This window comes from Pelodiscus sinensis, chromosome 12 (genome assembly GCF_052426305.1).
Source record: "Pelodiscus sinensis isolate ZL-2025 chromosome 12, ASM5242630v1, whole genome shotgun sequence".
NCBI classification, from domain to species: Eukaryota; Metazoa; Chordata; order Testudines; family Trionychidae; genus Pelodiscus; species Pelodiscus sinensis.
In genome coordinates this window covers 7,137,989-7,163,414 of record NC_143063.1, presented here as the reverse complement: position 1 = coordinate 7,163,414, position 25,426 = coordinate 7,137,989, and the positions used below count along the sequence as shown (strand labels likewise).

General features: G+C 50.5%; 1 protein-coding gene across 2 annotated transcripts in view; it reads right to left on the bottom strand.

Annotated features, from left to right (window-relative positions):
• Positions 1 to 13,370: 13,370 nt before the first annotated feature.
• LOC102451923 (tyrosine-protein phosphatase non-receptor type substrate 1-like) overlaps positions 13,371 to 25,426 on the bottom strand; it is a 75,856-nt gene continuing 63,800 nt past the window's right edge. Inside the window, exons 6-10 of one of the 2 annotated variants that reach the window (XM_075940365.2) lie at positions 22,562 to 22,867; positions 21,156 to 21,269; positions 19,823 to 19,869; positions 19,247 to 19,418; positions 13,371 to 18,491 (exon numbers count right to left, since the gene is read on the bottom strand). In XM_075940365.2, coding sequence (XP_075796480.2) covers positions 19,263 to 19,418; positions 19,823 to 19,869; positions 21,156 to 21,269; positions 22,562 to 22,867 — 623 coding nt within the window. In that variant the 3' untranslated portion in view covers positions 13,371 to 18,491; positions 19,247 to 19,262. The remainder of the gene's footprint in view (positions 18,492 to 19,246; positions 19,419 to 19,822; positions 19,870 to 21,155; positions 21,270 to 22,561; positions 22,868 to 25,426) is intronic. The other variant, XM_089781432.1, reaches the window with a different exon arrangement.

Below are 25,426 nucleotides of genomic sequence, written 5' to 3'. Positions count from 1 at the left end.
CATTTCAAACACCCTGAGGTGAAGAAGCAGCTCTAGTTAGTGAACTGAACCGACTGTTTCTGGTCATAATGGCCTTCCAGAGTTTAGAACTAGTCGCTCACATCTCCTCCCAGCCAGTGTTTATTCCTAGATTACAAGAGGAAAAGAAGCTTTTGTGCTTTTTCAACTCCCAGTCAGGTTCTTAAATCTGACTGAACTCACTGTATCAAATGAAATGAATATTTTCTGGACCTCCCCAAGAGGCCTTTGCTGCCAAAATCAGACTTAGTATTACAACTAACTCCGGTCCAAGATGTAATATAGTAGTTGGGCTATAAGGTTGGTTATACATTTCGTTCCCTCTTCTGAGGTGGGAATAGGTTTAAATGGCCAATTAGTACGGGCTTTTAATTTTGGTTCATGTACAGGAACAGTAACGGTTACTGGGAGACTTTCTACTAGCTGCTGTTTTAGCCGCAGCTTTCTAATTTCGTCAATGCCCGATACGTTTTTGTTTCCCAAAAGTGCCTTGATCTTATGCTCCTTGCCAGCCCCGCGTACTTTCACAATGACCACTTCTGATTGTTGGGCGTGATGTAGGCCCTGAACCCAAAGTTTTTTACTTGTTTTCTCATGGGGAAGTGAGGGGTGAATAATGGTGACCTGGGCACCTGTATCTATTAAAAATCTTTTTGGTTGGGGTGATCCTACTATATTTAAACATATATATGGGCGCCTGTCCTCTAAGGTTTCTTGTTGGTTGGCCGGATGACATTCGGCCTCTACTCGTTTTTTGGACGGTGATCACTGAGGGCCCAGGTTTTCCAACCCACTGTTACTGCTATGTTTTCTTGTTCTTCTTTAGACATGGTTCTAACCTTTTCTTTTGTGAGTCCTTGGCCCAGTAGAAAACCAAACAGCGCTCTTTCATATTTGGATCGCATGGGTGGCTGATTTTTTGGTTTTGTGTCAGCTGGAAATGCTTCCCGTTTTTGGGGTCCGGGCATTTCTATTTGGCTTGCCACTTGATATATGTGAGGGAGGTAATAACCTTCTACCGTGCGAAGCCACATCAAAATTCCAGGGTCCCTTTTTGTCATTCCATCCACTGCTGCCTGGATGGCCCGTCCTGATAGAGGGATTTGGCTAAGGTCTGTGATAAACCTAATGGGATTTGGTAGCGCTTGTTGTGCAGGTGTGAGTCCTAATGGGATGACTCGAGCATCCCAAACCATAATACTAAAGCCGGCACAGGCATACATTAAATCTTCCCTTGCGGGGCGGCCATGGACTGAAGTGACCCGCCTAACACCAAACTCACCAATCCGGGGACCGTCAATGGGTACACCGCATTGCCTGCTACTAGTGAGCTACTGCCTGCTCCTTTACTCCAACTCGGGGCCCTCACTAGGTGTTCTGCCTCTTCTTTATCTACTAACTCTGACCCGTTATTTAAGGCTACACGTCCCAACCCCAGCACCGAAGGCTCTCCTGTATTACGCTGCGTGTCCTCTAAAAGGGCTTTTAATTCGGTCTTAGACCGGGTGCGTAGGACCGTGACCTGGTTAGTGAGTCCGGTCGCTGCGTCATAAGTCATTTTTGTGACAGCTACTGGGAGTGCCTCCACCTCGGGTTCTTTCACTGAGGGTGGGGCGCTTGGTGCTTTTAATTTTTCAAGAGCTTCCCATGGGTAAGGGGGGGGCTCAGCTTCCTTTTCTGGAGGCTCAGTTTCTTTTTCCAGAGTCACATCTACATCTGGGCTGGAATTGTTAACCACGGCCCTCCGCGGAGCGCCGCATGGGGCAAAACTTAGCGTGGCGTGGCTTGAATCTAATTTCCGGAGGGTCTTTTTAAACATGACCCACAAAACTTCTGCTACTCTTTCGGGTTTAAATTTATCAGGCTTCAGTTTCCTTTGTTCTCGAGTTTCTTCTAATTTTTGGACTAATTCTGTTAAGAGTGTGTGTCCTGGACTACCGCAGGTAACGGGGGTAGTTGGGAGGGTGGCTGACACGTGGCCACTGGATTTCTTTAAGATTTTTTCCACAGCAGTCAGAAGCTTTGCCGGGTCTGTTTCGTCTCCTTTTGATCCTGTTGTTACACAGGTGGGGCTTTTAGTTTCATCCTCCGGATAGAACGTGATACAATGGTGTGTCCGTAGCAAACACCCTAAGGATGGCATTGTTAGGGGGGCTGCCCATGATTTAGAGGCTTGCCCCGTTCCTACTTTTATATTAAAGATCATCGAGGGGTTGTTATTTTCATTACTTTCCAGTTTATGATACGTTAAATGGCAAAGCACATCTTCTGGATTTTCACTCGGCGGCCTGCTTGCCCAGGGACACTCGCCAGATCCTGTTCGTGACGCCGTGTTGGTGCTTGGTTCGATAAAATGGCAGGAGTCCCAGAGGCTTAAGGCCAAATACCCAGTGAAAATACAGAATGATGGCAAGACAACAAGTTTTAGCAAAGAAGGAATGATTTATTAAACTGAACAACTTAAATGAGCAACTACCTAATATTTGCCACACAACAATTTTTAAACCCTACCTAAGTTACAGCTAAGTCAAATATATACCCATTTAAAAAAACCAGTTTCTTTAACACTGACAATAGCAAGGGTAAAAGTTACCCCAGAGCAATATATTTTCCAACCTGTCTCTTTTAAACGACTTAACAACAGTGAGGGTAGATTAAATACTCACAAACTCAGCAACAACAACACAAAGACACACAAGGAATCGGAGCATGCTCGAGATTCGTACACCCCTATTTAGATTCGGTGGGTGGGAGGCGGCCTTTGGGTGATCAGTCCTAAGCCAGACTCAGATTCTGTCTTCCAATATTCGGGAGTCCTCCCCGAGCTAAGGGCAGAGAGGTTTTTATGTTCTTGCCTATTACCATATTTGGTGTTGTTTGTGCTCTGGGAGTGGCATGGGTGTGGTCTGGGTGTGGTGTGATGCCCATATAGGGTGTTGAGTGCTGGACTCTGACAAGCTCCATTTTATTGGTAGATAAGCCTTGTTGCTATCCATGTGACGTGGTGAGGTTGCTGAGGTAGATCTCGGCTACACGCGTGAGGCCTGGCCAAGAGAACCCATACTTGACATTCCCCACTCCTGCCTTAGACGCTTCAACTTTCCTGTGCCACTACCAGTACCACACCTTACAGAGGTGACAGGTTGTGGAAACCTATTCCGCCCTCCTGAAGTTCCGCTCTTGCTCCCACCTTCCCGAAGTTCTACCCTTGTCCCCTCCCTCCCGAAGTTCTACCCTTGTCCCCTCCCTCCCGAAGTTCTACCCTTGTCCCCGCCCTCCCAGAATTCCACCTTTGCCCCCACGCTTCCAAAGTTCACCCCTTGAGGAGCTGGCAGCTCTAGAGCTCACTCTGGCCGCAAGAGCCCCCTCGCTCCGTTCATGGGCAGGGGATGGAGGGGACAGGGACTCAGGAAGCAGCATGGGCAAATAGCAGCCAATGGGACCTGAGAAGCTCTGTGCCCTGCAGTCTGCACGGCCCTCAGCCCATCCTGAAGTTGCCAGGCTGTGACTCCCCTGGAGTCCGCTTATGAATGGATCAGTCACTTCTGAGCATTTTTTTTCTCTTTTTTGAATACGTCATCCCCCTCTACGCCTTCAAATGTTATTAGAGCGGCAGGAGGGTTTATTGGCTGCTTGCAAAAATGAATCCGTGGATCCAATAAAATTGTATTCAGTAAAGATAACTGTCACCTCCAAGTTGTAACATTTCAGTGTGGACTCCCTGAATTGCCTCTCACTATGACTATATTTGGAGGACATAAGATTGCAGGGTTCACTAGCGGCCAGTACAATGATCTGTAACCACTTTACTTCTGCTTGAGAGTCTACTATGTATAACTAATGACATTTGTTATTATTCACTCATTGTGTGATGTCATGATTATGTCATAGCATCTATATTAACTGTAGGTTAATTAGCGTTCATCTGTAGGACTGCAAAGTACAATATCCTAAGGAGTGTAACAAAGTATAATACACTGTGGACACTGAACGAAATACTGGGCATTAGTAAGACAAGCTGAAATGCAAAACGTGGAGGTTTGAACCCTGCAAGTCCTCAGCTTAGCTGTTTTAGGCTTTACAGACTTGAAATGTTGACACAAGTGTCCAGAGAATAACCTGATGCCCAAAGCTTATGGGAAAAGAGGCACCAAGTGATAATATTGTGCAGAATTACCCAGGAGGTGAATATTAGATGATAAAAACACTGTAAAGGCTCATCTGTCTCAGACATGTGTCTAGTCCCAGGATACAGGTTGTACCCCAATGCTAATGAGAATGACAGGAACTTACCCGGCCTGTGGAAAACTGGGGTCCCTTAAGTTTCCAGGGGACACAAACCAATAAGAGAAAGGGGGGGGGCACAGTTATGGACACACAGAGCGTTGGCGCAAACAGGATCACATTATACAAAGGGGTGCCCAGAATGGGACAACAGAACTCACTCTCGGGAACTCCAGGAGGAACCATCCCTCTCCTGATGGTCAAGCCAGGAGAGACCCATCAGCAGGATTTGTGGGAAAGAGTGTTTAGATTGGCACAGACACTTTTGTGCAAAAGCACTTTTTGGGGAAAAGCGTCCGTGCCAATTTAGATGCAGTTTTGCGCAAGAAAGCCCCAATCGCCATTTTTGCCATCGGGGCTTTTCTGCGCAAAACTGTTCTCAGTTGTCTACACTGGCCCTCTTGCGCAAAAGCATTTGTACAAGAGGGCTTTTTCCCAAACGGGAGAGTCATTGTATTTGCGGAAGAACACTGACAATCTTACATTAGATCATCAGTGTTCTTGCGCAAATTCAAAGCGGCCAGTGTAGACAACTGGCAAGTTTTTCCGCAAAAGCATCTGCCAGTCTAGACCCAGCGAATGTGTGTGACATTAATTCGGGGGCAGAGGGGCTGGGGAAAGTGTTACCTCTAAGACTATGTCTATGCTCGCGGCTTCTTGCGCAGGTGTAGCCGTTCTTGTGCAAGAACCCACAAAGGATCCACACTGCCCACCTGCTCTTGTGCAAGGAAATTTACAGTACAGCGTGGTAAGAGAGGGTATCTTGCACAAGACTGACACTCTTTTCTAACATGTGTAAGCTCCCTTGTGCGAGAGGGCAGCGTGGATGCTCGGCAGAGATTTCTTGCACAAGAAACCCCTATGGCTAAAAGGGCCATCGGAGCTTTCTTAGGCAAGAGAGCATCCACACTGCTGTAGATGCTCTTGTCCAAAAGCACAGCGCGCACATGGCAGTGTGAACATGTTCTTGCGCAAGAAACAGCCAATGTAACAGCCTAAGAGTTTCCTCCCGTGAGCAGAATGAATTTTGTGTTGTGCACCAGTACTGAGTTCATGTGGCTTGTTTGGATGTGCCACTGTGGCACCCAGGTTATTAATAAATATTTTATAAACCTCGACCTTTTCCCTCTGCTGCCATGTCTCCTCCCCTTGCTCCATCAGCTCCCCTGGGGCCTGCTGCCCCCTCTCCCCAACTCCTCACCGTTCTCTGCTGTCCTGACTCCTGCCCTTCTCACTGCCCTCAGCTCTCCTTTGACCTGCCCCCCTCCACCAGCCCTTCTCTCTCCCTTGTGCCCACTCCTCTAGTAGCCCCACTCTGATCATGTGAGCTACCCCTCCTCATCCCCTCTTCTAACACCTCCCTCTACACACCTGCCCTGCCTCTCTCCTCTGGTGCTGGTCCCTTCCCTGCAGGTGTCTGCCCTTCTGCTTCACCCCCAGAATCCCCTGGCACCTGCACCTTCCCTTACTCCTGCACCCTCTTGGTGCCTCCCCCTTCCCTCACTACCCCTGCCCCCTTTGTCCTCTTTTCCCTGATGCCCACCCCCTCACCACCCTCTGCCCCCGTTCCCCTCATGCCCCTTTGCCCTCACACATGACTTGCTCCATCCTGGCCTTCCTCATGCCCACCCCTTCTTTCAAGCCTTCTCCCAGCACCTGCCCCTCCAGCCCCCAATGCCCTTCCCCTCTCTTCTCCCAGCATCACCCTGTCCCCCCTCCCACTGACACCTCCCCTCCTGCCCTTTTCCTCATTGTCTGCACTTGGCCCCCTGGCATTTGTTTCTCCTCTACCCTGTCCCTTTGGTGCCTTCCCCTTTCTTCCCCCTCTCTCCCTCCCCTCTGCACAAGCCCCTTCCTCTTCCAGCCTTTCCCCTCCCCCTCCCCCTCCTCTACCTTCTGCCTTCCACTTTGTGGGGCCGGAGTCTGCGCTCCATCCCCAGACTCCGAACCCGCAACTCAGCTGTGCAGCGCAATGCAGCACCGAGCAGTTTTAAAATCCCGGGCCGTGACATTACATCACGCCCGGGCGTCTCCACGCCCACCAGTTTGAGCAGCAGCCGGCAAGGGGGAGCTCGGTGAAGGTTGCACACTGCAGGGACGGGACGGGACTGGGGCTGGGGGAGAGACGCTCTGGGGCCGGGGTGGGAGGATGTGCGGGGGGGGGGCCAGCTCCAAGCAGGGCCAGAGAGACCCAGCTCCAAATATTGGTGGAGCATGGGCACCACTAGCCCATACAACTCACCGCCCATGTCTTCAAGTGGCTGTCTTGTCACAAACCAGCTCTACTAGCCAGATACACAGAGAAACATTGGAATTAGAGTTCATCTGCAAATTCAGGTCACATGTTAATGACTCAGTCGTGATGAAGGATGGTTGGGGCACTATCAACTTAACAGTCGATGAAGGTGCAAACAGCTCTTTGTGTAGACTCCCATGTCAGGAAGGAGACTATCAATTGACTTTGATTCTTATCTGCTTCGTTTTAACTGCCAATCTTCAGATACAGTAATTCCTCATTTAACGCTATAGATATGTTTCAGAAAATGATCGTGTTAAGTGAAAACGTGTTATGCGGGGTCAATTTTCCCATTGAAAATTGCGTTTCAAGCGTTGGTGTCTGTTGGGACGGGGACATAAGGTTGGGGGAGAAAGGGGAGGTATTTGACTCTGGGGAAGGGAAGGGCAGGAGAGGGGAGGGGGATTGGGTTTGGAGTATGCCCCTGTGACGGGTCTGCTGGGACCCACGCTGCATCCGGCGAGGGGGGGCTGCCGGGGAATGGTGTGGCGAGCGGTGAACCCTCTGCCACTTTGCAGGGAGGCGGGAGAAGCCCTGCGCAGCCGCCAGCAATGAGCTGGCTGGGAAAATTGTGTTATTCCGGAGACAGTCGTGAAAGTCAAAAAACATTCCCTAAGAAAAAATCGTGCTATCGGGCACGTCTTAAATGAGGGCACGTCTTAAATGAGGAATTACTGTACTTACTGATTCCCTCTACCTCCCTGTCTCCTACCCCCTTTTTTCCCCTAGCCCCTTGCCCTTCTCTCCTATTTATTTTGGGTCTGCACATCCTCATAACTCCGGTCATCTGAAGAAGTGGGCTGTGCGCACGAATGCTCGTGATCCCATCTACGTGTTTTGTTAGTCTATAAAGTGCTACTAGACCAGTTGTTGTCTTTTTCCATACAGACTAACTCAGCTACCCCCTGAGTCTTTTAAATAGCCAAGACGGCTGCATGTGAATGGGTCCGAGGGGGACATTTCCCTTTTGGTTGCTCTGTCCCATGGGCAGGTCCACTGACAAGGAGGGACACAGGGGAAAGTTGCCCCCAGCCTGGCAATTCAAAGGGGCCCAGGCCTCCAGGTCACTGCTGCTCCTGCAACCGCAGCCAGAGACTTGGGCCCTTTAAATAGCCAAGGGAGGGTTGCGCCATGTGCTCCATGCGTCGCTGAGGGCTGAGCAGGGAGCACGTGCTATTCTCCTGGTAGTGCGGAGGGCTGCTTGTCCCAGACACGCCCCTTCCACCTGAAGCCCCGCCCCTTCCTGGGCATGGAGCCAGCCCTCCCCACCTTGACCAAGGGCCTGCAGAGGCCGTCAGTCCCCTGCCCATGGGGAGCTCATGGCCAGCGGATTATCCCCCATGACCTCCCACCTTTTCCAGGGTTGTGGGGTCTCTGGCTAGGGCCCCTCCAGGTTCATAGAACCGATTTGTTTTCTCACCTTCTCCACAGATGCTTTTGGCTTTCTCCAAAATGTGCCACTAAAGGTGCGAGACTCCTGACCCCAAACCTCCCTTGGGTCTCAGAGACAGGAAGAGGGGTCCAGTTCCACGAGGAGACAGTTCCACGAGGAGTAACGGTAGTTTGGAATAGGATGCCTAGTCCGAACTACCTAGTTCATGCCGCATGTAGCCATGGGCACGGAGTCCGAACAAGCGGACATTTAAAAATGGCGGCGCCCGGCAACATGCAAATGAAGCCCAGGAAATTCAAATCCCGGGCTTCATTTGCAACTCCGGTTGCCTACATTAACCACCCTAGTTCGAACTATGGTGGTAGTGTAGACATACCCTCTAAGGCCCTGCCAAGGCTCAGGTGCCCGTTGCTCTGGGCCCCCACATGGGCCAGGCGCTTGTGTTAGTCTGTGCTGGGGTTAGAACGTCGGTGCCCAGCTGAGGTAGTAGGGACCCGCCGCGCATCTCGGGACCTCCCCTAGTGCCAGAGAGGCTGGTGGCTGCAGCCTTGAGACCAGCTCTGAAGGCGGCACAGAAGTGAGGACGGCAATGCTGTGACACCCCCCGTTTGGCTGGGACCCATGGATACCACACCATGGAATTGCACATTTAAATCTCTCAAATGGCGCCACCGACTGACTGCAAACCCCTCGGGGCGTCACTTGACCCAAGCGACCTGTGAATTTGGAAGGGCCTCCTTACTTTGGAGGCCGTAGAAGATTTGCTCTCCCACGGCACCAGAAAGACCAGTGAGAGTTTATGCTGCCTGAAGAATGTCCTAGAAGAAGCTACGGAGATTGAGAGGAGCTGTAGGAAATCGCTAGGCTGGAGAGCTTTGCTCCAAGCCGTGTTGGACCCTCCACCCCACCTGCTTGCCCACCCTGCCGTGGCGGGTACAGAGGGGCATTGATTTCCTTTGTGAATAGTCTAAGACTGTGGCTTTAGCGCCAGCCACACAGCCCAGACCGAGCCCTTGAAAAAACAGCAACGTTGTCTTCCCAGCATCCTTTCCCCCCCCCCCCTCCAGGCCCCGCTCTGCATCCGCTGTGTGTTGGGCCCAGCAGAGGTTGGCAGAGTGGAGGGGACGGCAGAGGAGGAAGGGGGATGGGACAGGCTGTGCGAAAGGCCCGGCCCCATACTACACCCAGCAACGCAGGGCCCAGTGTCCAGGGCAGCAAAGTGAATGGCCACAATTTATAAAGGATGGGAAAATGGTGGGGGCAGGGAGGAGGAGTGGGAGAGTTGCAGTAACCAGCCTGGACGTCCAGGCTGGGGCCAGGAGCAGCCCCTTCCCCGGCTTGTCACTGACACCTTCTCCCGACTGTCCTGATACAATGGGGGGCCCACAGACCGGCCGTCAGCAGCCTCACGGGAACATCACTGGTCCCAGCTGCACCATCACCCTCCTTACCCTGCCTGCGAAGAGCCCGCCAGGGGCCCGCTCAGTGGCATGGCGCTGTGTCAGTAAAGAAGCTGTCTCAGTTGCTGGCTGTGTGCCTGAGAATAGGGAGGGGCGCTGGGACGAAGGGGAGATTGTGTCTAGTTGTCTATCTGTGTGGGACGGCACTATGTCTGCTGGGGAGAATGATGCTGTGACTTGGGTAGATCCAGTCAGTGTCTTGCCAGGATCCCAGAGATCTGCCCGGGGCTTTTTATCAGAAAAACCCCATCTGCAAAAAGGATATGAAGATATGCAAATACGAGCACAATTTGTATAACCTCTTCTGCAAAAAAGCTGCAGTGTAGCCGTAGCCTCACTTGCAGAAGTTGGCCCAGATATGGCCTCACCCACCTTGTCTCTCTAGTATCCTGAGACCCACAGAGCTACAGCACTGCACACACCCCTAGACAGTGCCATCACCTTTACACAGCACTCCAGTAAGAGGGGAGTGCGTAGCCAAGCTTGCTGCTGCAGCTAGGTAGGAAGCACTTGGCTGCTGTTCCAGGAAGACAGGCTCAAGTTCTTCTGTCCCACTGCACATTCAGAGCCCTGCACCAGGAGGGCATTAAGCACAGACTCTCAGAGGGATTTTGGCACCTGCTGCCCAGAGAAATCCATGGGAGTTAGGCACCTATAACATTTGGCTGTGTCTAGACTGGCCAGTTTTTCCACAGAATCAGCTGCTTTTGCGGAAAAACTTGCCAGCTGTCTACACTGGTGGCTTGAATTTCTGCAAGAACACTGACGATCTCATGTAAGATTGTCAGTGTTCTTGCAGAAATAATGTGCTGCTCCCGATCGGGCAAAAGCCCTCTTGCGCAAATGATTTGCGCAAGAGGGCCAGTGTAGACAGCTCAGATTTGTTTTGCACAAAAAAGCCCCGATGGCTAAAATGGCGATTGGGGCTTTTTTGCACAAAAGCGCGTCTAGATTGGCACGGACGCTTTTCCACAAAAAGTGCTTTTACAGAAAAGCGTCCGTGCCAATCTAGATGCTCTTTTCCGCAAATGCTTTTAACGGAAAAGTTTTCCATTAAAAGCATTTCTGGGAAATCATGCCAGTCTAGATGTAGCCTTTGAGTATCTGGGTCTGAATGCGTGAGAGCAGGTTTTGCTCTTCTGGCACATTTTGCTTTGGGGTGAGGCTGTTCGGTGAAGTGACAGCTGTAATTAAGGGTGGTCTCATCTGTCAGTGACATAGCTTATGTGGCAACCGTGTAGCCGTTTTCTTCCTTAGCCAGCAATCTGATTAAACTTCATTGACATTATTTTGTAGCGTGTTGACGCACTTTCAGCATGGCTTCTTCCCTCAGGGTGGCTTTTGGGGAAGTAGCTGGCTGCTCCAACATGCCCCCTTTGGGTGTGGTGTTATCTTCAGGGCACTGCCCTCTGGCAGTGACCACTCTGCTCTTGGTCTGCGCACCCTTCCGGGGGGCGAGAGGGAGTCATTATTCTTCCTTCAGTCCAGGGTCCTCCCTGCTCCCTAGGACCCCCAGTTCTTCTTCCCAGGAACACCCAGCACCCTCCAGGCCTCAATGGGCCACTGTCAGTCCCTCTCTAGCCCTGTCTCAGGGCAGACTGCAGTCTCTCCCAGCCACTCCTCCCTGGCCAAAGGCCTCTGCCTGCCCGGTTGCCTCCTGCGACGCTGCCTTGTGGTCTTATGGCCTGGGGCTTCCCTGGCTCCAACTCCCCCAGCCTACCGCAGCTGCCTCCATATGAGCCCCGCCCTCCATGACTGCCTCCTTGCAGCCCTGGGCCTCGGGCCAGGTAGCCTGGGTTTGCTAGGCCAAAGCCACTCTCATTGCAGGCAAGGAGGCAGGTCCCAGGACCTGCTCTTAGAGTCTCCAGCTGAGCCCTCCTTAATTGCTTCAGCTGGGCTTCCCCCTGACTCCAAGTCTTAGCCCCTGAAAGAGCCAGTGCAGGGCAACGCCCTGCCACAATTTGTTCATGTGCACTTTTCTTGGTTAAAGAACAGAAGTCTCTCCTCTGAGAGCTTCATTGCTAATATTTCCTGTATGCAAATAAATAGAAAAACCCCTCCTGGGTTAATTTTCTGATGAGCAAATATAGTAGAAGAAGTAAATGGAAGAAACGTCTTCATTTCCCCTAAAGGCTTCCTTCAAGCAGTAATTTCTTGGGGCGGGAGGGAAGGAAGCAGACAGAAGCTTCATTGGGGACCCTGCGGGACCCAGCCTTCCAGGACTGGTTTGAAAATGCCAGAGCAAGTTGGTGCATTTGAAAGGCAAACACTTGGCTCTGCCTTCTACCCTAGTTCTAGGGCAGCATCCACAGAATGACAAGAATGGTGCCAGACGCGGGAGGGAATTCAGCCCTTCAATGTAGAGCAATTTCAGAGGCTTGCCTGGACAGGGGCCACTGGTGATGGCTGGACAAAACTGATGATGCTTGGAACGGGTAGCTGACCTCTCAGTCACAGACAGACCTTCCAGGACAGAAGAATCAAATCATCACCTCAAAAGAAGTGATTTTTGTTACAAAACAAGAGGTTAACGTGACAAAGCAGACTTGGTTGCTAGATGTTACAGAGCAACTGAGAAAACCGAATTAAAATAGAGAGAAAAAAATAACCTCTGGCAAAATGCTTAGATGGTAAAGGGGGAGGGGAGCAGTTCAAACCAAACCACAAAATACAGAAAAATTACCCTGAACATGACTGGATTCACTTTCCCTTTACTTGCTTCTAATTTTCTCTTTGTTCAGTCCGCTCCATGCCCTGAGTTCCGTGGGGGCATGGCAGTCCTGCCTGGGTTGAAATCAGTCTGCGTCTCTCAACTCCTGGGCTGCGTCTAGACTGGCATGATTTTCCGGAAATGCTTTTAACGGAAAAGTTTTCCATTAAAAGCATTTTCGGAATAGAGCGTCTAGATTGGCATGACGCTTTTGCGCAAAAGCACTTTTTTGCGGAAAAGCGTCCGTGCCAATCTAGACGCGCTTTTGCGCAAAAAAGCCCCAATCGCCATTTTCGCCATCGGGGCTTTTTTTCAGAAAACAAATCTGAGCTGTCTACACTGGCCCTTTTGTGCAAAAGCTTTGCCTCTGGATCTGGCTCAGCCCTCTGCCTTTCCACGCTGTATCAGAGGCAGCAGTGCCGCATGCCAGGCTGGAGCTGGCTTGCAAGAGACCCTGTTTAAAAACCAGATCCCCTCGCAGACTGGCTGTCTGTCATCCTGCACGGTTGCCTCTGATGGGGTGGCAGCAGCCCTTGCCTAGGGGGCGGATCTGAGCTCCCAGGCCTGGCGTGAGTCAGACCTGAGCTGGGCTATCTGCCTGCCCAGCTCCTAATATACTTTAAAAGCAGAGCTGCAGCCGGGGTAAGTCCTGGACCTATCGCAAGCCAGGACTGAGTCAGGTTATCTGCCCAGCCTACCAAAAATGTCCTGGCCGGGGAGTGGAGAAATGCGTTCAGTCTATAGCATTGACCTATAAGCTTTTACTTCTCGGTTAATCAGGTAACTGGCGACACTATTACATCCCTATTTACAACAGGCACTGCACTGTTAAGTGAAACGCTCTGTTTAGAAACGGGTATTGCCAGGTGTGTCTAGCTCCTATGCAAAGGCAAATGCATCATTTTCTGCGAAGGCCCATCTACAGCTGTGCCCCGGGTCGGCTGTTTCCTGGCTGTGGCAGCGTGAGTCAGGCATTGGGGAATTTTATTCTCAATGATGATTTTAATACTGCAGCTACCAAGGCCTTCCCCTGAGGAGGCAACATGTCAGTAGGAGGCTTGATGGGCCAAAAGCAGGACTGCCCAGCTGAACCCTTCATGGTCTTTGGGCTCAGACAAAATAGAACAAGACGTGATCCAGGGCTGGGTTTTGGGTTTTGTTTTTCAGAAGGGAATATAACCTGCAGAGATTTTTAAAAGCAAAACTAACACGGCCTCTTCATTTTGCTTTTTCTTTGCAAGAGGGGACCCCAAGGCACCACTCTTTGGGTATTACAAATGGTTTGGTTTTTATTCTGGACCCTAATCCATGCCCCCTGTGAGAGTACACAATCACAATAGAAATTATTCAGACCCTGCAGAGGCAGATGGACATTACTAGCCTGACACTCTCAGACTTCGGGAAGGCTGGGTTACTAGCGAGCATTATAGAGCAGAGATGAAGTGTTGAAAATTAATTCAACAGCAATATTTTTAAATTCCCTGTGTGTTTTGAGAGTGTTCAGACTGAGAGACTGTGAGAAAAAACAAGGAAGTGGGCAGGGAGGATACTAGCTGGAAACTGAGATATGGAAGGAACGAGCAGATAAAAACAGCTGAGGGAAGAAGAGAGTGCGGAGAGGGGAAGTGAGGAGAGAACCGCACTGGCTCTTCTGTTATCTCAGACACCCCACAAGCGCAGCCATCCGCAGACACGTGGCCAAAGCAGAGCGCGCCTTTCCAGCTGGGCTCTCGGTCTCCTTACAGAACCTTTGATGAGACCCCAAGTGAGGGGATGTCAGATTTGCTTCTAAACCCACCATTGCTCTTACTTCTCACAGCTCACTGGGGGCACGTCTAGACTTACCAGAAGATCGACACTGGCCTAGGATAGACCCGTAAATCGAATGCTGAGGGCAACTCCCGCCGGCGCCCGATACTCCTCCTTTTGTGAAGAGTGAGGGAAGCTGATGAGGCCATGTGTTCCCATTGGCATCCCACAGAATGGATGCTCCCATGGCTCAGCTTAAGGCAAGCTGTCTCCAGCTACCCATTTTACTTTGCTGGAACTGTGTACCTTCTGCCGACCTTCCACGCCCAGTGTAGCTCTGGCCTGTGTGAGTGGTGTTGGTCTTAGCATCAACATTAGAAATCAACTGACAGCGTTTGCTTCTTCAGGCTGACCCTAGACACCCTCGCCAGGAGGGCACTGTCAAAGAGAGGTGAGATTTTGTATCCGCAAAGGCCCTAGTACAGCTGCTATTCCGGCCAGAAAGTGCTTTGGCCAGTGTAGCTTGTTTTGTTGAAGGACCTGGCAGACGCTGCACTAGAAGAGCACTTCTCTTCCTGGGATGAGGTTTGTCTCCTCTAGGAGGGTTTGCCGGGACAGTTAGGCTATGTCTACACTGGCGGGTTCTTGCTCAAGAACCGGCAGAACGTCCACAGTGCCCGCCCACTCTTGCACAAGAAGATTTACAGTACGGCGTGGTAAGAGAGGGTTTCGTGCACAAGAGCTACTCTCTTTTCTAACAGGTGTAAGCCCTCTTGCACAAGAGGACAGCGTGGAGGCGCAGCAGGGGTTTCTTGTGCGAGAAAGCCCTATGGCTAAAATGACCATCAGAGCTTTCTTGTGCAAGAGAGTGTCCACGCTGCCATGGATGCTCTTGCGCAAAAGCACATGGTAGTGTGGACGTGTTCTTGCACAAGAACCCTTGTGTAAGATGTTCTTGCGCAAGAACCCGCCAGTGTAGACAAAGCCTTAGAGCAGCAAAGCTTTTCTAGCACAGGCCTGGGTGTGGTGTAAAAAGAAAAATGCACTGAGCTGAATTCTCTGCTGGCAGATGTTAGCCACTGTGTCAACACAGCTGGTAAAGATGCTGTTGTATGATTGTCCCAGAGTCTGCCCCCAACCCATGCTCATGATGAGCAACCCCAAGCTCCACAAGCCAATTGTGAAGGGTTCTGCCTTGCCCAGCCCCTCTGTGCAGCTCACAGAATTGCCATCCCACTGTCCCGGTCAGGTCTCCCAGGCAACCCTTCTCAGAAGGTGTCTGGGGAGGTCGGCCTTATTCCCTCCTCCACGGTAGGGCCTCCTGCCTAGCCAGAGGCAGGGGCGGATATAGGGCAGGGCGACTGCCCCGGGCCCTGCGCTTCAAGAAGCCCCGCGCATGCGCCGTGGCAAAGGGGGGCCCCGCGAAATTGGGCTGCTCTGGGCCCCGCAAAATGGTCATCTGCCCCTGGCCAGAGGGATATGGCGACATTTCAGCACCAAGCATAAGATCCGGGTTTCTGGGCACATTCTTACAGCGTCTGCTCCCATTCATGTTCTCTGATTCAGAGAAGGCTGATCTTGCGCGTGGGAACCTGGCTGAACCAGGGGACGCTCTGTAATTCATAGCACTGAGACACTCCACCTCCATTTGCTTGTCCTCAGTGAATCCTAACCCCAGGTTTGTTGCTCTGTTTGCAAAGACCCCGCACCCCACCCTTTGCAGGTCACTGTGGGAAGGGGGAATTGCAGTCTGCAGGCATGCTAGGGGTGGCAAACACACAGTGACTGTGTGAGCCACCCAGATACCCCCTCCTTGTATGGCCCCTAGCAAACGCACCCACACCCCACTTGCAGACACAGACACTGAGGCTACGGCTACACGATTTATGAGGAATCAGGGGTCTTGCGAAAGAGGGGTTTCCTGACATTTGGCCTGGTCTACACAGAGCCTTTTATTGGCAAAACCTCTTCCGCAAAAAGAATCGTAAGAAGATATGCAAATACGAGCACAATTTGCATATCTTCTTCTGCAAAAAAAGGCAGTGCAGCTGTAGCCCTAGATAGCTCGAGGGCTGCGCTTCCCTCTGTCACACATGGTTCCAAAGTGGAAGAAAAAGAGAAAGCGCCCAACCTGTTGCTTACCAGGCCTGCCACCAAACTGAGTCCAGCTGCCCCATGGGGTGCTGTGTTCTGCCTTCCTGGTAGGCACTTAACATGACAATTTGGCCTTTTACATAACATAGGCTGGTTGTGAAGCACAGTGCTTTGTGCAGTGCAAAAGAGTTCACTTTCTGTGTTCTACAATGTTTCTTTCTCTGAAGTTTACCCTTGATATTTTCCCTTAATGCAGCTGGAACAATGACTCCCTTACCCACTCCCCCAGACCTCCAGCACCTCAGCTATCACTGAACAAAAGGTGGAAAAAACCCCACAAGGGATGAAATGTTTAATGAGCAAATGCAATCCAACCACCTGTACAGAGCACAACTGACCATCTTCACAGAACAGGAGGACGGGATAGGACAGGGCAGCATGCAGGGAAGATGAGTGCAAGACGCAGGATGAGATGTTGAGACTTGTGAGCGAGCAAACAGAGTTGATGAGGCACCTGGTGGAGGTTCAGGAAAAGTATCTGGAGCACTAAGTCCCCCCCCCCCCATGATAAACCACCTGCCCCCCTCAAGATTCCATAGCCCCCTCTCCCAGGAGAGTGGGGGGGTCCACAGGAAGCCTTTGACTGAACACCCAGAGATGGCTCCTGGAACAGCTTTGATTGCTACACAGGGGGGTTGCAATAAGCCACTTGCCCTTGTGCTCTTCCTCCCCACTCCCTCCCCCTTGTCCACCCACCAAACCTCAAGTTCTGAACTCTGTGTTTATCTCAGTTCTCTGTGTTTCCTAAATAAAAATGCACAATTTCAGAATAAGAGGATCATTATTGAAACAAAAAACAGGACTATGTAGCACTTTAAAGACTAACAAGATGGTTTATTAGATGATGAGCTTTCGTGGGCCAGACCCACTTCCTCAGATCAAATAGTGGAAGAAAATTGTCACAACCATATATACCAAAGGATACAATTAAAAAAATGAACACATATGAAAAGGACAAATCAAATTTCAGAACAGAAGGGGGATGCGGGGGGGGGGAAGGTAAATGTCTGTGAGCTAATGATATTAGAGGTGATAATTGGGGAAGCTATCTTTGTAAAGGGTAAGATAACTAGATCCTTTGTTGAGACTCAGGTGTAAAGTGTCGAATTTTAGCATGAATAACAGTTCAGAGGATTCTCTTTCAAGTGGGTCTGGCCCACGAAAGCTCATCGTTAGTCTTTAAAGTGCTACACAGTCCTGTTTTTTGTTTCAGCTACACCAGACTAACACGGCTACATCTCTATCACTATTCTACATCTTGAGGATCATTATTGTTTGTGTCAACTTCATGGGGGTGGGCAGTCTACAGGCCAGTACACATACAGAAGGAGGCATCTTGTTAAGAACAACACACATGACTAGCACATCGCTGTCTGCTCATTCATGAAACTGATTTGCAGTGCCCCTCGATGTGTTCTTCTTATTGTCCTGGTGCCTGGCTGCTCAAAATAAATGGCTGAGTGCTCTTCCTCAACCTCCCACCCCACCAGAAAGGTTTCCTCCTTACTTTTGCATGTATTATGGAGCACACAGCAAGCAGCAGCAACAACAGGACTTTCACTGAGATCTACCCTAGTCGATAAACTGTCCCTTTAAACAGCCAAAGGTACAGTTGCTCTCCATGCTGCACTTGCTCAGCTGGTGGTTTGACTGCTCCTTGCTACTGTCCAGGCTGCCTTTGTGCATCATAAGCCATGGTAGCAAGGAGTAAGGCTGGCTCTCCAAGGATAACCGTTGGCACTTCAATGGCACCAATGGTCATTTTCCAATTGGGGAAGAAAGTTTCATCTTACAACTTTCTGGAGAGATTGGAATTCCTAAAGATGCGCGTCATGCAATTTTCTTGACCATCCTATGTTGACATCAGTGAAACAGCCCACCAGAACCTGCAATGCCATTAATAAGTCTGTGTACCCTTTTGCAAAGTGGTCAGGTGCCAAGATGGGGATGTGCATTCTGTCAATCGCCCCACCTCAGTTAGGGAACCCCACTGCAGCAAAGCCATCCACTTCACATTTCCAAGAGTCACTATCCTTCCCACCAGGAGGGTATCGATTGTTCTGGATACATGGATCAGAGCAACCCGTACTGTAGATTTCCCCACTCCAAATTGATTCCCCACTGACCAGTAGCTATCTGGCATTACAAGCTTCCATGGGGCTATTGCCATTCTCTTCTCAATTAGCAGGTCTCATTCTCATATTGCTGCATTTCAGGGTGGGGGGAAGCAATTCACAAAGTTCCATCAAAGTTGCCTTAGACGTGAAAAAGTTTTGTAGTTACTGGTCATTGTCCCACAGGTGCATCACTATGCAGTGCCACCACGCTCTGCTTGTCTGACGGGACCAGAACTGGCATTCCACTCTGTCAACAGACCCGGCTGCCACCAGTGTATGTCAATTGGTCCACTCCTCGCTGCAGCGCCAGCTTTCAATAAGGGAGGACAAAAACAAGAGAAAAATCACTTGAAATTGCCCTGCACGATTCATTCTCTCGGAAACATCAGACACTGGTCAAAAGATAAGATACTGGGCTAGATGAACCATTGATCTGACCCAACATGGTTGTACTTATGTATATTGTCAGGCACATGTATGGTTTTGGTGTAAACGGATGAAAACCTTAATGGTTTCAGCCAGGCTTGAATTTGGTGCTCACGATGGGTCTCTCTGGGTGCCACCCAGAACTTCTGGGAGAGACATTCAGACTTGCCCCAAGTGGCTCTGTAGAGGCGATATACCCAATGAACAACACTTACTACCACATAATCCAATGAAACTGACATGACTAGAGATCTGCTCATGGCAGTGACTAGCTGCCCCACATAAGGGAACCAAATCCAGGTTTGGGGCAATCACGATGCATTTAAATGACCAGCTATTGCTTTTTGGGTCTTAAAGCTGGGTGACATCATGTATTAGTTAATAATTAATTGATGGATGGATTTGTATTAGTCATAAGCAGAACATTTTGCATATCTTTAGACTGTTGCTGTGCTGTTTCTTCTGGGTGTAGCCTTTATGATTAGGGCCCTACCGAGTTCACAGTCCATTTTAGTCAATTTCAAGGTCATAGGTGTTTTTTAAATGGTGAATTTAATTATTTCAGATATTTAAATCTGAAGTTTTTCCATGTTGTTCCATGAAGATTTGCATTTAGTGGACACATGAAAGGCTGCTTACCCCTCCATTCATTCCCTTAGCGATGATGAGTGTTGATTTTTGCATAGGTGACATTGCCATCTGTCTGTTTTGGCCGAATCTTCACTTCCGTGTAAACAATCTCTTCCTCCACTTTTGCATCCCGTTTGCGAAAGTTCAAGTCAGCATATGTCACTTCATCAGCTGGCAGAGACTGCAAAGCAAGATGGAAATGAGTACAACCTTCCTTTCTGCTCTGCAGGGTCTAAAATTAATGGTTAGTGGTGCCCATATCAAACTCTTACTGTGCTAGACCATCTCCCACTAACCCAGACACTGTAAAAAAAAAGTGTGCTACCTTTTTCTGAAGCCATATTCAGATTATCAAGCACCTCTAAAGTTCATGGAACAAACGCTGCATTTTGCAGCATCTTAAGGTTTCTGGATCAGCACCAGATTCCCTCTTGCCTTGTACTTCCCAGTCCCATTGCCTACAACTAATCTGCATTCTCTATTCTGTATTAATTTCTGTATTGCCTTGTATTCCTGGAGTTGATGCTCAACACCAAGTCCCCCTATGCTGGAGAGAAACATTAAACGATAAGTTCTCCAACTCACCCTCTTCGTCTGATTCATTTCTGCCTCTGGCCTGCTCTGAGGTGGTTCTGGAAAAAATGAAGTTATGGCCAAGTTGGTTATTCTCTGGTGGCATTTGGGTAACTTACATGGAGGTGTTGGTTGTCAGTCAAGACAGTTTCTAGTGGAGCAGTATCTACGTCCCCTTCATTCCCACCCTAGCACTTGCCAATAACTGGCAGCTTTCATAGAATCATAGAACACTAGACCTGGAAGAGATCTCAAGTGGTCATCGAATCCAGTCCCCTGCCCTCATGGCAGGATCAGGCACCATCTAGATCATCCCTGACAGATGTCTATCCAACCTGCTCTTCAATATCTCCAGAGATGGAGATCCCACAACCTCCCTAGGCAATTTATTCCAGTGTTTAACCACCCTGACAGGCAGGAAGTTTTTCCTAATGTCCAACCTAAACCTTTCTTGCTGAAATTTAAGCCCATTGCTTCTTGTTCTATCACCAGAGGCCAAGGAGAACAATTTTTCTCCCCCGCCTACTTATAACACCCTTTTAGATACTTGTAAACCGCTATCATGTCCCCTTTCAGTCCTCTCTTTTCCAAACTAAACAAGCCCAGTTCTTTCGGTCTTCCCTCATAGCTCATGTTTTCTAGAACTTTAATCACTTTTGCTGCTCTTCTCTGGACCTTCTCCCATTTCTCCACATCTTTCTTGAAATGTGGTGCCCAGAACTGGACACAATCCTCCAACTGAGGCCTAAACAGTGCAGAGAAGAGCGGAAGAATGACTTCTCGTGTCTTGTTCACAACACTCCTGTGAATGCATCCCAGAATCATGTTTGGGTTTTTTGGCAACAGTGTGACACTGTTGGCTCGTGTTTAACGTGTCATCCACTATGATCCCTAAGTCCCTTTCAGTAGGACTCCTTCCTAGACAGTCACTTCCGGTTCTGTGTGTGAAACGGATTGTTCCTTCCTAAGTGGGCACTTTGCATTTGTCCTTATCAAACTTCATCCTATTTACCTCAGACCAGTTCTCTAGTTTGTCCAGATCATTTTGAATGTTGACCTTTGTTGGCAACCCAGTCATAGGCAGAATAGACACGATGACTGACTCCACCTGTTACTCCATGAGGAGTCCCTCAGGTCAGGGAGGAGACAGAGAATAATGTAGTACCTGTGCTTAGGGATGAGATTGCATTAAGTAGGGCAGGCAGGTCACTGCCACTGGCTGGCAAAAATCCCCCAAATTACTCTTGATTGAGCTGACAGAAGGATACAAAGAAGACTCTATAGATGCCCCATTAGATCCTCTACTACAGAAATTGCTTACATTTACTGCCCAAGTAAACCTTACTTTTGGAGCGCTGTCTCCATCTCCACACACAGATACCAAGCACCAGCAAGAAGAGAGCTGCCCCAGCCACAGCCCCAGGAACAATGTAAGAGCCTGTTACCCCTGGATCACGTGCTGTTGAAAGAAACATTCATTAGTCACTGTCCTACCACATAGGAGCAGCAGAGGCAGGACAAGTTGGGGTATTGCACCCCCATCGCCACCGAAATCTCACTGGATAGCACTAGGAAAGACAGCGTGGGCTGGCTCATGCATCAGCTCCATTACAGGAGTCCTGCTGGCCAGGGGCAAGGGGAGACACTGTGAGGCTGGGTCACTAGATCGTCATCTCAGGGAATCACGGGGCAGAACAGATGGAGGAGAAATGGCAACGTGGGTGACTGCACCTCCAGTGCTGGAACAATGGAAACCGGCAGCAGCCCAGTGGATTTATGCACAATGGGCTAACCGGGGTGGGGGGGTGGGGGGGGAGAACTAACTTACACCCTCGCCCAGAGTCTAACTGGGATCTGTGCTGAGATTTAAAAAAAACCATTATTCCAGGGGAGCCCCCAGCCTGCAAGGGGGGCAGTTCCGTGCCTCGAGCAGCAGGGGCGGGAAGAAAGGCAAGCTCATCACCCAGAGCACACCATGCCGCCCCCCCCCCCCCGCCCCCAACACCCAGAGCCACTCAGCACAGAGTGCACAGAGTGTGTGGAGTGTCGCTCCGGCGGTGACTGAAAAGGCCCAGGGCTCCATCCACTGCCACAGCAGCTGCGGCTGGGATCCCCAGGCCCTTTTCAATCGCCAGACCCCAGGGTAACTGCCCCATCTGTCTCCTCTTCCCCCCCCCTCACCCCGTCAGCAGGCCTGCAGTATTCTACAGCAATGAGCCAAAAGCACTGCCCCTTACGATAGCGGCACTGCCGTGGGTGGGTTTGGGACTGGCCTCTAGGCACTTCTGGGTTTGTCCAGGCCTGAAAGCAGCATCAGCAATATACTGCGAGGCATTTCCGTCCCTCTCACAACTGGGCAATGCTGGGCATCCCGGGAGGGGCTGTCATGGGGAAGTTTACTGTCAGCAGGGTGAGAAGCGCTTCCCGCCCCTGAAGGGCTCCTCTGAACCCTGGTGATTCACCCAGTCGGAAGGAACTGAGGATCTGGGTGAGCAAAGCTGCGGTGTTGCACACGAGAGATCAGGAAAAGGGAAAGGTCGCAAACACTTGGATGGCAGAAAACACTTGGCGGTCGGATCTGGAAAGCCCCCAAGAATCACTGACTTCTCCCTGCCAATCCTCTCCTCGTGTTTGTCAGCAGCTCCTGTCCAGCCACTACTGGACAAAGCAACTATCAGCTCTTCCTTGCCTTGTCCTTGTTCTTCCCTAGGGAGCACGGCGAAGACCTGAGAGAACAATGGGGCTATTTACCGTCGATGGTCACTCTGGTTCCATTGCCGCCACCACTTTTACCAAAGTCACATCTGTAGAGCCCAGAGTCATTCCTACTGATCTTTACCAAGGTGAGAGAGGCCAGGCCCATGGAGGAATTTAGAGCTGTTGCGATGTTGCCTGTTCCATTCTTCAGCTCCGTTTCATGTCCATCCGACCCTCTCTTATACCATGTAACGCTGTACATGGACTCTTCCACCACCTTGAATCTACACTCGATCGTGAGCTTTTCTCCTTCCGCTCTAGTCAGCTCTGCAGGGGACTGACTCACCAGCAGGTCAACAGCTGCAGAGAGAGAAGCAGAAGTGACTCTACCTGGGTGCAGGAACATTGCAGCTGACTGCTTATACAGACTGAACATCAGGATAGAGATGACTAGGCAAGATCTCCCAGGGAGACAGCAAGATTGCTCCTCTGGGCGCAGAGCATTTCTGCAGGGCTCTGCCGCTAATTCATTCTTTTTTTTCTTCTTCTGGTTCCCCTTTAGTCAAGTAGCATGTTGGGATCCTTGGGTGCCTTTTGATTCTGTCTGGCTAGAATTACAGGTCTTTAATGGACAATAGGTTCTTTTTTCACACTGGGAGACTCAGGAAGAGTTCTTGCTACAAGCCTCGCACTTGAGGTGGGGGGGAGGAGTAATTTTAAAAAGTCTCCATGACAGCAGGGGGTGTCTGACTCAGTGTTCCTTCCTATCCCTGTGGTCAAGTTTCAGAACCAGAACCTCAGCTGGGGCCAATCAGCCTCTTTCCTGTGGTATCAGCTGAGGATTTGGCTCTCAGATCTGATCTGAAGGACACTATTCGCAAGCAAGGCTTGACAGTGTAGGACAGTCATTGAAATGTTCTCAATTTCTCTGGTCCTATTTCAACCCAGCTTATTCACCACTATCCAGAATACACTCCTCTGGACTGGAGATTCTTCCAGTTTCTGGCTGTGGGCAGAGGGAAGGGCCTTAGAATACTTGGGCACTTGGGGCGGGGTACCCGCCATGGGCGTGCGGCCCTTGGAAGGGGCCCTGCCCCCAGGTGCGCGGTGCATGGGGGTCCCTGCCCCCGGGCACACGGCTATGGGGGGAGGGGCCGCCCCGAGCGCGCAAGTGTCCCCACCCTCTGGCGCCCGGCAGGCGAACGGCCACGCCCCTGGCGCCCGGCAACCTCAAATGGTTGGGGACCACTGGATTATAGTAATAAGCCATCGATCCAGAGTGCCTTTTTGAACCCAGGATTGTTAGTGTCCAGCAAAGCTATATCTATGCTCCGAAGCTTGTCTTTAGATAGTATTTTGCAAGTCTCCTTTGAAGATGAGATCAGACACAGGGTGATTGCTTTGGCTAGGTCTAGGCTACGCTGAAGTTTTGAAAGAGAAAATTTGCATATCTTCTTCTGATCTCACTTTTAAAAGTGGAGCTTTCGAAAGTGAAAGTAGTCGGGACACAGTTTTTTTCGGAACCCCCCTTTTTCAAAAAAATGAGGTTTCTGGGGCTTTTCAAAAAAAGGGGGTGTTCAGAAAAAACTGCATCGAAAGCTCTGCTTTCAGAAGTGAGATCGGAAGAAGATATGCAAATTCCCGTGAAATTTGCATGTCCTCTTTCGAAACCTCAGCATAGTCTAAACGTACCCTTTGTGAAAAGGGTTCATCACAGATGATGGTGTTTTTGTCTTATCTTCCTGTGAGTGGTCCCTTGCAATGTGGTAACTATGGCTGCTGACTAATCTGCTCCACCTTGAGTTTAGGTGTCACTCCGAGCAAGTTTCCCAGACCTGTGTAAGTTCAAAAGCTTCTCTGTCACCACCAGAAGTAGGCCCAACAAAAGATATTGGCTCACTGTGATGGGAGAGAGATAGGGACATCTCTGGTGAGTGCCTAGTGTTGGTGGGGTGTGAACCTGCACTCTGATCCTGGCACGCCCTCTTGGATGTTACCCTCATCAGATAGTTCTTAGTGACCCAGCCCTCCGGCCAGGTCACGCGCAGTCAATACGCACTAACATTGTCAGTCTCTGGACTCAGAGCTCAGCCTCGTCGCGGCTAGCGTTACATTTATGCCTGCCATGGTCGAGAGCGCAGCCTCCAAGGCTTTCTCCCTGGAGACTTTGCCATTTCGGGTCTCATTGCCCCAGCACTCCAGCCACGTCCCTTCTTCAAGATCAGTCCCCTGGCAGAGTAACCAAGTCCAGCAATGGTCCTCTGCAAGCAGGAGCCCACCCCCACCCCAAGCACATGGAGGAAACTTTGCTCACCTGCAAAGTCTCTGCCCCCTGCTCTGTCGGTGCCCACCCATGTCTAGCCAGAAGTGCGGGGATTTCCGGGGCTGGGTCGCTGCAGACTCCAGCCCTGCAAACTTGGAAGGCGGAAGGGAGGGATGCGGTAAAAATAGGGAGAAGGGGTGGGAGAGGAAGGGGCTTGAGCTGAGGGGCGGGGGACAGGTCAGGAGAAGAAAGGGGAAGGCACCAAGGAACAGGGTGGAGGAGAGAGACAAATACGGGGGTGGGGGAGAGTTGAGACACTGAGGAAAAGGGCAGGGGGACAGGGTGATGCTGGGAGAGGAGAGGGGAAGGGCATTGGGGGCTGGAGGGGGAGGTGCTGGGAGAAGGCTTGAAAGAAGGGGTGGGCCTGAGAGAGGTGGGGATGGCGCAAGGCTTGTGTGAGGTCTTGGGGAAGGAATGTGATTGGTGGGTTTTTCTTTTTCTTTTGCTCGACAAACCTAGGCACAGGGGCACCAGCTTAATAATCCCATGTAGGGCACCATAACCCTACGGCCGGCCCTGCAAGGGACCCTGCAAATAGCAGCTCTGTGCTGCTCCCTTAAAGAGCTGCTGCTGCTGCTGTTCTCGGAGCGCTTTCC